The following is a 12,527-nucleotide window of genomic DNA, read 5'->3' as shown; positions in this document are numbered from 1 at the left end:
TGGCAAAGCCGGCCCCCTAAATTCCCTGCTGTTGATGAAGAGCTTGCAAGTGCCTACTCCACTTTTGGCATAGGCAAATACCCTTATAGTTCATTCCCCATGATGGCCAAATAATCCGACATCATGGGGTTATAAACATGGCTGGTGCATGGTTTTCCCCAGAAGCACATGCAATTCTGGAAAAAAGGGCAGTTTTCTATGGTGTGAGAAGGATTTATTTTCACAAAGCGCTCGTCCAACCTGCTATGAACTCCTCTTCCCCGGGCCAGTCTAAATTCAGCCTTTCTACAGCCCTAGTAATCATTCAAGCAGCTCTTTATATGAGTGAGAGCTATTCTCTGTTACTGGTGCACTGGCTCCTCAGAGTCAGAGAGGGTGGGTTGACTCTCCATACCAGAAGGAGGAGTTGAGACACAATCTCCAAAACCCGGAAGCAGAAAGTCGGGTCCGGAAGACAGAACAAGAGAGAGCAGTGCTTGTCTCCAGTTCCTCCTCCAGATCCATATGGGATACCCAGGACTGGAGCCGGCTGGCTTCTTCGGCAGCGGCCAGATCAAAGTCCTGGGACTCTGAAACTACCTTCAGCTGAGAAGAGAGCGAGCTGAGAAAGGAGCTGCCTAATTTTGAAGCGTTCACAATGCGCACAGTCAGCCCCCTCAAGGGCTGCTGCCACATGGTCCCAGACACTTCACAGAGAAAGTGTGTCCTCTGCCCCCACCCCCTGTAATAAAATGGGAGCAAGGAGTAACACACTTCCTGAACTCTCTCTGACTCATACTCACAAAGTGGTGAGGGCCAGAAAAGTATATATTTGTTCAGAAAAGGATATACAGCGGGGGAAATAAGTATTGGACGTGTCAACAGTAAGGCTATTCCATAAATGAAGCTATGTGTAATAAAGTGGAATGACAGGAAAAAATTATTGAACATGCTAACTGAAATTTAATACTTAGTGGAGAAGTCTTTGTTTTTCAGTTGTGATTATGGCCCATTCTTCTAAAAACATTGTCTTTAAATCTTGTTCAATTGGATTCAAGTCAGGTGATAGACTGCGCCATTCTAATGCCTTGGTTTTTTTTCTCAATTGTGAGTTTACTTTGCTGTATGCTTTGTGTCATTGTCCTGCTGGAAGGTCCACCGATGTTTGCTCTTCATCATCCTGGTGGATGGCAGCAGATTCTTCTCATGAATTTCCAGGTAAAGGGCTCCATTCATCGTTCCTTCAATTATATGAATTCTGCTAGTACCATGCAATGAAAAACAGCCCCACACCATGATGCTTTCACCTCCAAAATGTTGGAATAGTGTTTCAGGGGTGATGTGCAGTGCCATTTCTTCTCCAAACATGTTTGTGTAGTATGACAGCCAAAAAGTTCAATTTTGCTCTGGTCTGACCAGCCTACATGCTCCCAGTATTTCATAGGCTTGTCCAAATGAGTTTAAATGAGCTTCGACATGCCTTTTCTTTAGTAATAGAGTCTTCCCGAGGGTAAGTGTGAGCAGTGGAGTGCATTATTTTCTCTGTGATGATGGTACCTGCTGCCTCCAAGTGTTTCTGGAGCTCTTTCGGTAGAGAGGCAGACAGACAAATCCAAATCATGAGATGATAGCGTGGTCAAAAAACAGGCAATAGGCCAGGCGATCAGCAAAAGGGAATAAACGAGGCAAAACAGGAATCGAGAACGAGGGCGAGAACAAGATAAAAATAATAACACATTAACCAAGAAACAAACGCTTGGTATATGGAAAACTCACGTAATTTTTTGCGAAGTGCAAAGAAATAGGAGGGGTTTAAATGACAAACATAATCAAGAGTGAACACAAAACAGCTGAGACTAATGATGACACAACAACGGGAAACAACCAATGACAATACAGGGGTGGAGACAGGATATAAACCATAACAAATGCACGTGTTGAAAGTAAACAGTGTCAGTGTCACTGAAAACCCAAAAGTGAGCTCGCGCTTCGGGTTTCCAAGCATGCTGTATGGTACAGCGCTAGCTCCAGGGGAAATCGTGACAGCGTGGCCAGTTGATGACGGCGTGATGTTGCTTCCACTTGCGGATAACGGCCCCAATGGTGCTTACTGGAAGATTCAGAAGTTTTTTAATATGTCTGTGTCCTATTCCATCAATATGTTTCGCACCAATAAGGTTCCCAAGGTCTTTGGAGAGCTCTTTGCTTGTAAACATTATGAGATGTTTCTTGTGTGACACCTTGGAAACGAAAAGCCTTTTTATAGACCATCAATTTACTAACCCAGCTGATATAATTTGCACAGATAGGGGGTATAATAACTTATGGATTTCAGCTGGTTCCTTGCCTTACCTTGCCTTGGAGAACTGCTTTTCCTTAAAGTGTTCAATACTTCTTTCCTGTGTCATTCCACTTTATTACACATACTTTATTTATGGACTTTAATGTTGCGAATTCTTTATATTTCCATATTTCTTGAGTTAGTACTGATGTCTGGTGAAAATTTCATGTGAATAACCTCATTGGAAGTATATTTACTGAAAAAAATGTTGACGTGTCCAATACTTATTTCCCCCACTGTATATCCTTTTCTGAACAAATCAAGAGGAAGTGAAGAGTTTTTAGGCATGTTCACACAAACAACCGACATGCAGTCTTTCGCTGAAGATAATAAGGCTGATGATGTGGTTTACAGGTGCCATTTTATAATCATGCAATGCGCAAAATGCCACATCATCTGGCCATGGAAGGCCTATAAATAGGCATGATTTCACAAAGACTTCAGATACCGGTCACGCATGAGGGTGCTTCCCACAGCATGGAGCTCACACAACGTTGAATTCCCTTTGAAAGGGAACAGTCCTGCACGTTAACTGCACAAATTTTAGCCCATTCCTCAGTACAGAAGAGCTTCAGCTTTGGGATGTTGGTTGGTTTCCTCACATGAACTGCTTGTTTCAGGTCCTTCCACAACATTTCTATCGGATTAATTTCAGGACTTTGATTTGGCCATTGTAATACATTAACTTATTATTCTTTAACCATGCTTTAGGAGAATGACTTCTGTGCTTAGAGTTGTTGTCTTGCTGCATGACTCATTTTCACTTTCAGTTCACTGACAGATATCTTGACATTCTATTTTGGTCTGATCAATCCACAAACATTTTTCCAATAGCCTTCTGGCTTGTTCATATGATCTTTAGCAAACTGCAGAAGGGCAGCAATGTTCTTTTTGGAGAGCAGTGGCTTTCTCCTTACAACCCTGCAATGCACACCATTGTTGTTCAATGCTCTCCTGATGGTGGACTCATGAACATTACCATTACCCAATGTGAGAGAGGCCTTTAGTTGCTTAGAAGTTACCTTGAGTTCCTTTGCGACCTCGCAGACTATTACACGTCTTGCTCTTTTGGAGTAATCTTTGTTGGTCGACCACTCCTGGGAAGGGTAGCAATGGTCTTGAATTTCCTCCATTTGTACACAACCTGTCTGACTGTGGATTGGTAGAGTCTGAACTCTTTATATATGTTTTTGTAACTTTTTCTAGCCTGATGAGCATCAACTCTTTTTCTGAGGTCCTCAGAAATCTCCTTTGTTCATGCCATGATACACTTAAACAAACATGTTTTGTGAAGGTCAGACTTTGATAGATCTCTGTTATTTAAATTACAGTAAACAGGGTGCTCACTCACACCTGATTGTCATCCCATTGATTGAAAACACCAGACTCTAATTTCATCTTCAGAGTAACTGCTAATCCTAGAGGTTCACATACTTTTGCCACTCACAGATGTGTAAAATTGGATTGTTTTCCTCAATAAAAATGACTAAGTATAATATTTTTGTCTCATTTGTTCCCTTTCAAAGGGAACTCCATGTTGCATTTAGCATAACACTATGGAAGCACCCCTCACACGCGACCGGCATATGAAGCTTATGTAAAATTATGCCAATTTATAGGCCTGCCATGATTAGGTGACGTGGCAATTAAGCGTGTCGCGTGATATATATATGGCACCTGTGAACCGCGCCATCAGCCTTATTATCTTCAGCGAGACTGCATATCAGTTGTTTGTGTAAAGAAACAAAAAGACGCTTCATTTCCTCTCCATCTTTTCTCAAAATCTCTGGACTTTTCTATCCCTTTAAAAAAAAGAGAAGAAAAAAAAGGAATGAACGAGAGAGAAAAATATGAGTGAGGTAATTCAGGAAGTGTGTTATGACTTTCTCCCATTTCATCACGGGGAGTAGTGCACACTTTCTGTGTAAAGTGTCTAGGGATGGAGCATGCGACGGCAGCCCTCGATAGGTCTGACCGTGCATTGTAACGCCTACATTAGGCAGCTCTGCTCACAACTCGCTTTCTTCTCAGAAGCCGAAGCAAGTTGGGTTTCAGAGCCTCGCGGTCTCACGTCCAGGAGATCTCTTATGGATCTGGAAGAGGAGCCGGAGACGAGCGCTGCTCTCTCTCTTGCTCTGTCTGTCCGGCTCTCCGCTCTGCTCCTTCTGCTGTGGAAAGCCAAAAAAAAAAAACACACACACACAAAAATAATAGTAATAATTCCTCTCTGACACGGAGGAGCCAGAAGGATGTGCTAAAAACTGAGAGCAGCATATAAAGAGCTGCTTGAAGTGATTACTAAGGATGGATGAGCTTTTTTCTCCCCAGTGAAAGTAAATCCCTCACACTGCAGAAAACTCCCCTTTCGTCCAGAAGTGCATGACAAAATAGCAGGCTTCTGGGGGGAAACCATGCATAAGCCGTATTTATAACCCCACGATGTCGGATTATTCAGCCATTGTGGTGAATGAACGGCATGGCTATTTAGCTATGCTGAAGGTGGAGGAGGCGCTTGCGGGCTACCTCTCTCCATCGACGGCAGGTAATATAAGGGGGCCGGCTTTGCCATCTAAGTCAACGTGTAAGGCCACCGTGGCATTGGTGGGCAAGGCCTATGCAGTAGTAGTCTTGCTTGTGGGTCACTGCAGACAATGACAGTGTTGCAGGCTTACCAAGCAGATCTGCTGAGGTAACTCGACATATGGCGGCATTCAGCCAGCTCCTTACCTATTGTGTCGAGTTCACACGGGTATCCACGAGTGGAGCCCGGGCCAGCGCTAGTGCGAGGGAGACAAAGAAGGCGAGCATGGCAGCCCGCCAACCCCTGCAGACAGCCAGGGGACCCGGGCGACCACAGTCGTGGCCTGCTAATAGGCCTGATCTGAGAATGGTCATAAAGGCCAAGCAGGCAAAGAGGAGCATTCCTGAGGGGCCGTGCAGGTACGTATCAGGGGACATGAGGTTGTTAGGGCAGTTAGCCCACAGTGCTACTGTAGGGCCTCCCCTAGCCAAGGCTATCCCAAGTTTTCAGTGTTCTCTGGTCAGCGAGCTGTCACAGGGCAACGAAAATCTGATGCTTTCCCTCCAATAGAATGTGGAATATTAACATCACTAAAAGACCGTCTGGCAGCGTGGAAACTACTGCCAAATGTGTCTCCATGGGTTCTGTCTACCGTAGAAAAGGGTTACCGGGTGCAGTTTAGAGCTCGACCCCCCCAGTTCAGAGGTGTACTCACCACAGTAGTCAGCACAGACCAGAGATGACGTTAGCGCAGGAAGTAAGATCCCTCTTGGACAAAGGGGCCATAGAACATGTACCCCGTTCCCTGAGGGAGGCAGGTTTTTACAGCCGTTATTTCCTGGTCCGCAAAAAATAGTGGAGTATGTGGCCAATTTTAGTTCTGCGTCATCTGAACTGTACTCTTCGGACATACAGGTTCAAGATGCTGATGGCCAAACTTATTGTTCCACAGATTCAGTTTGAGGACTGGTTTGTGACGATAGATCTAAAAGGTGCATATTTCCACATAGAAATATCGCTAGCTTTATCCCCTCGCATCTTCACAAAGTGCATGGATGTCATTCTGGCTCCATTGTGACTCCAGGGCATCTGTGTACTAAACTACCTGGACGACTGGTTAATTCTGGCATGATCCAGGGAACTGGCGGTTCAACATCGACATGTTCTCACCCACATTAAGAGCGTGGGGCTCAGGTTGAACCTCAGAAAAGTATGCTTTCTCCAGTGCAGTGGACAACTTTTCTAGGGGTTATAAGGATTCTACTACGATGAGGGCATTTCTATCCCCAACATGCGTAGGGTCAATCCTAGCCACAAGATAAAGCTGGATCTTGGCATCCCCTCCAGTCTCTATGGGAGACTATTGGAGCTTATGGCAGCAGCAGCCAACGTCATACCATTGGGCCTATTGCACAGGAGACCGTTTCAGTGGTGGCTGAGAAGTTGGGGGTTTCATCCAAGAACAAAACCTCTGAGAGTAATCAGTGTCACGCGGCAATGCCTACGTGCTCTGAGAATTTGAGTGTCCTTGGTTTCTAGCCTTGGGTCACACTATAGGGGTGTCTCCTTGGCGCAAGGCGGTAATGACAGACACCTCCCTCATGGGCTGGAGTGCGCTCTTAGACAGCTGTCCAGCTCATGGTATATGGAGCGGCCCTCATCTGGAGTGGTATATAAATTGCCTAGAAATGTGGGCCATATTTCTAGCACTGAAATTCCTTCTTCCTCAATTGAGAGGTCAGCATGTGTTTACAGACAAAACAGCGGTGGTCTCATATATTGACCACCAGGGAAGATTATGTCCGCGCCCCCTGTTCAGGCAAGCACAACTAATTCTTCTCTAGGCAGAGGGAAATTTGTCAGTGAGTGCAATGTACATTCTGGGCAACTGGAATGTGGGGGCATACATACTGTTGAGGCAGGGGCTGAGGCCCAGGGATTGGTGGCTCCATCCACAAGTGGTGGAGTCCATATGGCAGAGGTTTGGCCAAGTGGGACTGCATGTGTTCACCTCCAGGGAGACAGCACACTACCCGCTGTGGTTCGCCCTCACTCCTCCCGCACAATTAGGGCTGGACGCCATGGTGCACATGTGGCTGAGGTCACATCTGTATGCTTTTCCCCCGATCTCTCTGCTCCCACAAGTTCTAGCGAGAGTTCGCCAAGACAGTCTACGAATGCTGCTAGTAGCACCTTATTGGCCAGCTCAAATATGGTTCTCAGAGATAATATCCCTGCTAGATGGCACGCCTTGGGAGATTCCCATCCACAGGGATCCACTGTAGACCCAGTGAACTACACAATAGCTACAGTCCTGGAGTCCTTACAAGGATGTTTCTCAGCAGGGTGGGCTCCTTCTACAATCAGGGTTTATGTGGCTGCCATTTTGGCCAGCCATGCCCCTGTTGATGGAGCCTCTGTGGGGCAACATCCTCTAACTTCGAGGTTTATGCGTGGTGTCAGGCGGCTGAGGCCCATTTGCAGGCCGCGCATACCTTCCTGGGACCTTCTGTGTTCCTGGAAGGTCTGTCAGGTGCCCCATTTGAGCCCTTAGAGTCAGCCTCTGAGAAGCTTCTGACTCTAGACATAGCTCTTCTGCTGGCGCTGACATCTCTCAAGCGAGTAGGAGATCTACAAACTCTCTCAGTTGCCCCTTCCGGCCTTTCACTTTACCCCTGGATTAGCCAAGGCCTTCCTGTATCCTATGCCGGATTATATTCCTAAAGTGCCTACATCTGCTGCCCACCCTGTGTTGTTGCAGGCTTTCTGCCCTCTTCTGTTCCTCAAGAGAGAATGCACCTGCTGTGTCCAGTAAGGGCTCTCTGTACTTACGTCCACCGCTCCGGCCAGTGGCGTAAGTCGGAACAGCTGCTGGTCTGCTTGGCGGCAACAGTAGAGGTCATGCTGTGTCAAAGCAGCACATCTCTAAATTGGATAGTGGAAGCAATCTCTATCGCTTATGAGGCGTGCGGTCTCGCTACGCCTCTGGGCATAAGGGCTCATTCCACTAGGGGGCTCGCCTCCTCGAAGGCTTTGTCCAACGGGGTATCCTTACAGGATGTGTGTGCTGCTGCAGGGTGGTATGCCACACACATTCATTCGATATTACAGCCTAGATATTCATTTCGCCCTGGGCTCGAGTGTCTTGCAGTGACCCTCGGGCTTGGGTATTTTAGAACAGGCCGTACCCTCGGTATGACGGAGTGGGTATTCTTGTTCCCATACTGTTATGCTAAACGCAACGTTGAAGTTCCCTTTGAATGGGAACGTGTGGGTTACGCATGCAACCCTGTTCCCTGAGAAGGGAACGAGACGTTGCGTAGCTTTGTCTTACTGGAGTAGGCCTGTGAATTGTGTCTTCGCTTCAAATAATAGAGGCTGACGGCACGGTTCACAGGTGCCATTTATATATCACGTGATGCGCTTAATTGCCACATCACCTGATCATGGCAGGCCTATAAATAGGCAGGAATTTACACAAGCTTCAGATCCCAGTCGCGCGCGAGGGGTGCTCCCATAGTGTTATGCTAAACGCAACATCTCGTGCCCTTCTCAGGGAACAGAGTTACATGCGTAACCCAGACGTTTTCTTGGGTTCTGTTTGTCTACTTTTAGGACTTGTGTGAAAATTGGATGAAGTTTTAGGTCATATTTATGCATATTTATGCATATATATATATATATATATATATATATATATATATATATATATATATATATATTTTCTAACTTTCAAGCACCACTTTAAATGTTCAATATCAAGATTCTACACTATTTCTAGGTCACTATTTAAATGTAAGCAAATGTCCGATATTGAGCATGTTAACTGATTTGTACAGAAGGCCAGATTTTCCTCATTGTCTAATCTCTTCTATTGAAGCATGTGTTCAAACGACACTAATAGATTTGAATTGATCATCAGGTTTTGCACAAATTTGTGGAGTCTGTACCAGCTCTAGTGTACACTGTCAAAGCAGAAAAAGCAAAAAAGGGATGTATCAAATACTAAGAAACTCTGAAATTCATGTAAATATTTCAAAGATTCAAGGTTGAAGTCAATAATATAATTTGTAATGAAAATTGTTGTATTAAAAATTAGAAAATAATGCAAATAGAAGCATTTTCATTAGTGCTCTCGGACTTTTGGAGCCCCACTGTATGTATGTTTTTGTTTGTTTGTTTACTAAAACATGCTTACAGATACTTCTCATAATGGTTTATAAATAAAACAAGGGTGCCAGGCATGATGGACTGGATATAAAGGAAGTGTGCACACTCACATCATCATCACAGCTGATGGAACACTTCCCATCCAGGGTAGTGCACTACAACACGAAACATGACATTTTTTAAATGGTGGTTACTTGCGCAAATACAGACACATAAATAACAGACATATTGTGGTGATTCCTGAAATTTGAGACTGTCTTATTAGTGCATATTATTTTTATCCACTGATGAATGACTGTGATTTCAATATACTGTATTCAACATAATAAACAAATGGCCGTGTATCAAAAATGAATTGTTTATGACTTAAACAAAATCTGCCATTTAAGCAGGGAGTGAAATCTTTAAAATGCCTTAGTATTTTTTACTTTTTTTTATTAATTATGTTAATAATTATGTTTAAAATATAATAATTGAAATTTTTAAATGGTTTAATTTCAAATTCCCATTATTTCATCCGTACATCCATTTTCTATACCACTTATCCTACTGGGTCATGGGGAACCTGGAGCCTATCCCAGGGGGTATTGGGCACAAGGCGGAGTACACCCTGGATAGGGTGCCAATCCATCGCAGGGCACAATCACATACACAGTCACACACCCATTCATACACTACAGACACTTTGGACATACCAATCAGCCTACCATGCATGTCTTTGGACTGGGGGAGGAAACCGGAGTATTCAGAGGAAACCCCTGCAAAACGGGGAGAACATGCCAACTCCACACACACAGGGCCGTGGTGGGAATCGAACACCCAACCCTGGAGGTGTGAGGCACCATTAATTCAACTTACTGATAATACTCTTCAATGGTCAGCAGGGGTCAGCAGGGATATTAAATTAGTTGCATATTTAAGTGATTTTAAATGTATCCTCTGTGGAGTAATTATTTGCTTACAATTGATAAACTGAATTTATGATAAATTCCATTAATTTTTTTTTAAAGTATTATATTACTTTTACTCAGCCTAGATGTCTAGCTGTGTGTGTGTGTGTGTGTGTTTTGTGGATGTTTACCTGTCTGCTGGCAGTCCAGAATTTTCTTTGAAAGAACTCCAATTTCATCTGTATCCCCACAGCTGGAGCACACATTCAAAACATGTCATGTTCAAGAATAGTCAAAGTGACATGCTATTTACTTAACACAAACATGAAGGTTATAGAATTTTGCAACCACCAGAGCTTCATTAATAATGACAAATCAAGAAGTCGTTAATCTTCAAGACCTTTATGAATACAACGCCTTAACTGAATGATATTTAGTAAGGCGGTATGACGTGACCCATCAAATATAAAAAACGATCTCCAGTCTTCTACATCCTGTTCATTCAGGGAATATGAAATGCATTCCTTCTCACGTCCAGCTCTTATATTCTCAGATCCAGTTCTCTCATACAATCATGTATATAAAAACCACAACATGATGGTGTAAGGCCAAGTTAAATATGTCATGCAGAAGACTTATGAGTTACTGAATTACTGATTAAGGTTTTGAACTTGTTGACAAAGGCATTTCTCCTGTCCATGTAGAGTAGAAATATTTTCTCTGTGAGAAATAGAGCTAAGGGAGAGAGGTCTGGTTGTCAAAGGACACCCCAGAAGCAATCAGCAATACCTGTTAGGCATCAAATATCAATAAGATGGGACAGGAAAAGATGGCGGAGGGGTTTACTTGGGAAATGTGATCAAGGGATTGTGCAGATTTTCCAACAGTACAATATATATCAAAACTACATATAAAATAAAAGCAGCTTTCCAAATGGTCTTGCAAATTCTTTAGTACATCAGCCAAAATGTATGGACAATAAAATCCCCAGACATTTAGGGGATTAGGGGGGATCAGAGGATTATGATGGTTAATAAAATGTAGTGATTTGCCCAAAATAATTTTAACTGAGTGCCTATTTATGTGTTTGAGTTAAAGAAGAAAATACTACATAGCACAATTAGGGTCATGATAAGTTTACTGTGAACACCCCCCCCCCCCCATTACTTTGTTAGCACTTTCGTTGTTCCTGTGTTAATACCTTTAACCTTTTCTCTACCAGGTACAGACAGATAAAGCCCCTCACCATTTACGCATTCCTTTGTCTCCCCAAATACCATTTGCATGCATTTACATACCTTCCTGAATAACATTTGCCCATATTCCTATGACTTCCTGAAAACCATATATGGAGTTGTTCCTGTCCCACATTGATATGCTCCCTGTTTTATGCAAATATGCCCTTCCACCTAGCCAATCAACAGTTCACCCATTGTCTCTGTTGTGTGTCAAGCATGATATATACTCTATCTTTCTTAGAATTGTAGGATCTCAGCGCACAAGATCATAAGCAGAAGATAAGCATGAGCATAAGATCACCCCTTCACATGAGCCTTAAATTATGAGCCCTTGTGTGCAGACTTTAGCCAATTACAGCTCATGGCTGATTGCTGAGATCTTACTGCCCTGTGAACAATGGATGATCCCTCACAGATTAGCAAACCTCTCCTAAAATTCATGGATCTAGGCCAGTGGCCAAGACGTGATGGCTGGCCTACAAGATGAAAGCCCTGGCCCTCAGCTGATAAATTTGGGGAAAAGGAGGGTAAGGCAACCAAACAGGCCCCAAGGACAATCAACACGGGCAAAGCCCTTTTGTCCTCTTACCCAGTTGATGTTCTTTAATCAAGGTCCTTATCACACCTTTGTCACACCAATTAAATAAGGACACCTTATATATTCTACATTGCCTACTTTCTTCTATGTGTTACCCTGTAATTATCATGCTTGTAACCACAAAGTTGCATTTAGACATTTGATTGTTTAGCATGCATGAGTAAGACTGATTATGGATATAGGTGTATGAAAAATTATTAGTAATGTGTTAACAATGGCCAATATATGCCTTATTTGGTATGTGTATGTTCCTTGAGCGATTTGCTAAAAGATGAGAGAAAGGAAAACCGAGTAGAATGTTGTCAGGTCTATGTCCCAACAGTTGCGACTAAAAGTTTGAAAGTTCTACTAAAGTAGAACAGCGTGCGGTGTTAAAACAAGGGAGTCATTCATTTACCGTCAAAGCTACTTTCACCCCCTTTATTTTGTATTTGTGTGTGTGCTTGTGTTACTTTAGTTTGTGTGTGTTAGAGTAGTTTAATAAAATCTTGTTTGATTTTAATAGCAAGTGTCTCTTGTCTATATTTACGATTTATTGTCTTGTCAGATCTTGTTACTGTGCTCATAATTCATGTGTAACCTCAGGCTATTATTACCGGTGGCCACGGGATTAATATCCTTGCCAGACTTAAGTCCAACTCCATGGTGGACAAATAGTTGATCAGCTGTTGAAATATTAAGTTTGCACATTTCCCCCGTTTGAGGTCAATCTAACAAAAGGAAAAGCTAATTTTCCCTAAAGAATAAACGAGACATCTTGCCATTTAAACTTTGCGTGTCTGTTTGTTAT

General features: G+C 43.3%; 1 protein-coding gene across 1 annotated transcript in view; it reads right to left on the bottom strand.

Moving 5' to 3' along the window:
• The window catches only part of cacna2d3a (calcium channel, voltage-dependent, alpha 2/delta subunit 3a), a 418,100-nt gene that overhangs the window by 32,716 nt on the left and 372,857 nt on the right, over positions 1 to 12,527 (bottom strand). Inside the window, exons 27-28 of the mRNA XM_053624733.1 lie at positions 10,093 to 10,154; positions 9,122 to 9,166 (exon numbers count right to left, since the gene is read on the bottom strand). Coding sequence (XP_053480708.1) covers positions 9,122 to 9,166; positions 10,093 to 10,154 — 107 coding nt within the window. The remainder of the gene's footprint in view (positions 1 to 9,121; positions 9,167 to 10,092; positions 10,155 to 12,527) is intronic.

This window comes from Ictalurus furcatus, chromosome 5, assembly GCF_023375685.1.
Source record: "Ictalurus furcatus strain D&B chromosome 5, Billie_1.0, whole genome shotgun sequence".
NCBI classification, from domain to species: domain Eukaryota; kingdom Metazoa; phylum Chordata; class Actinopteri; order Siluriformes; family Ictaluridae; genus Ictalurus; species Ictalurus furcatus.
The sequence above is the reverse complement of the archived record's forward strand: the minus strand, read 5'-3'. Positions and strand labels throughout refer to the sequence as shown.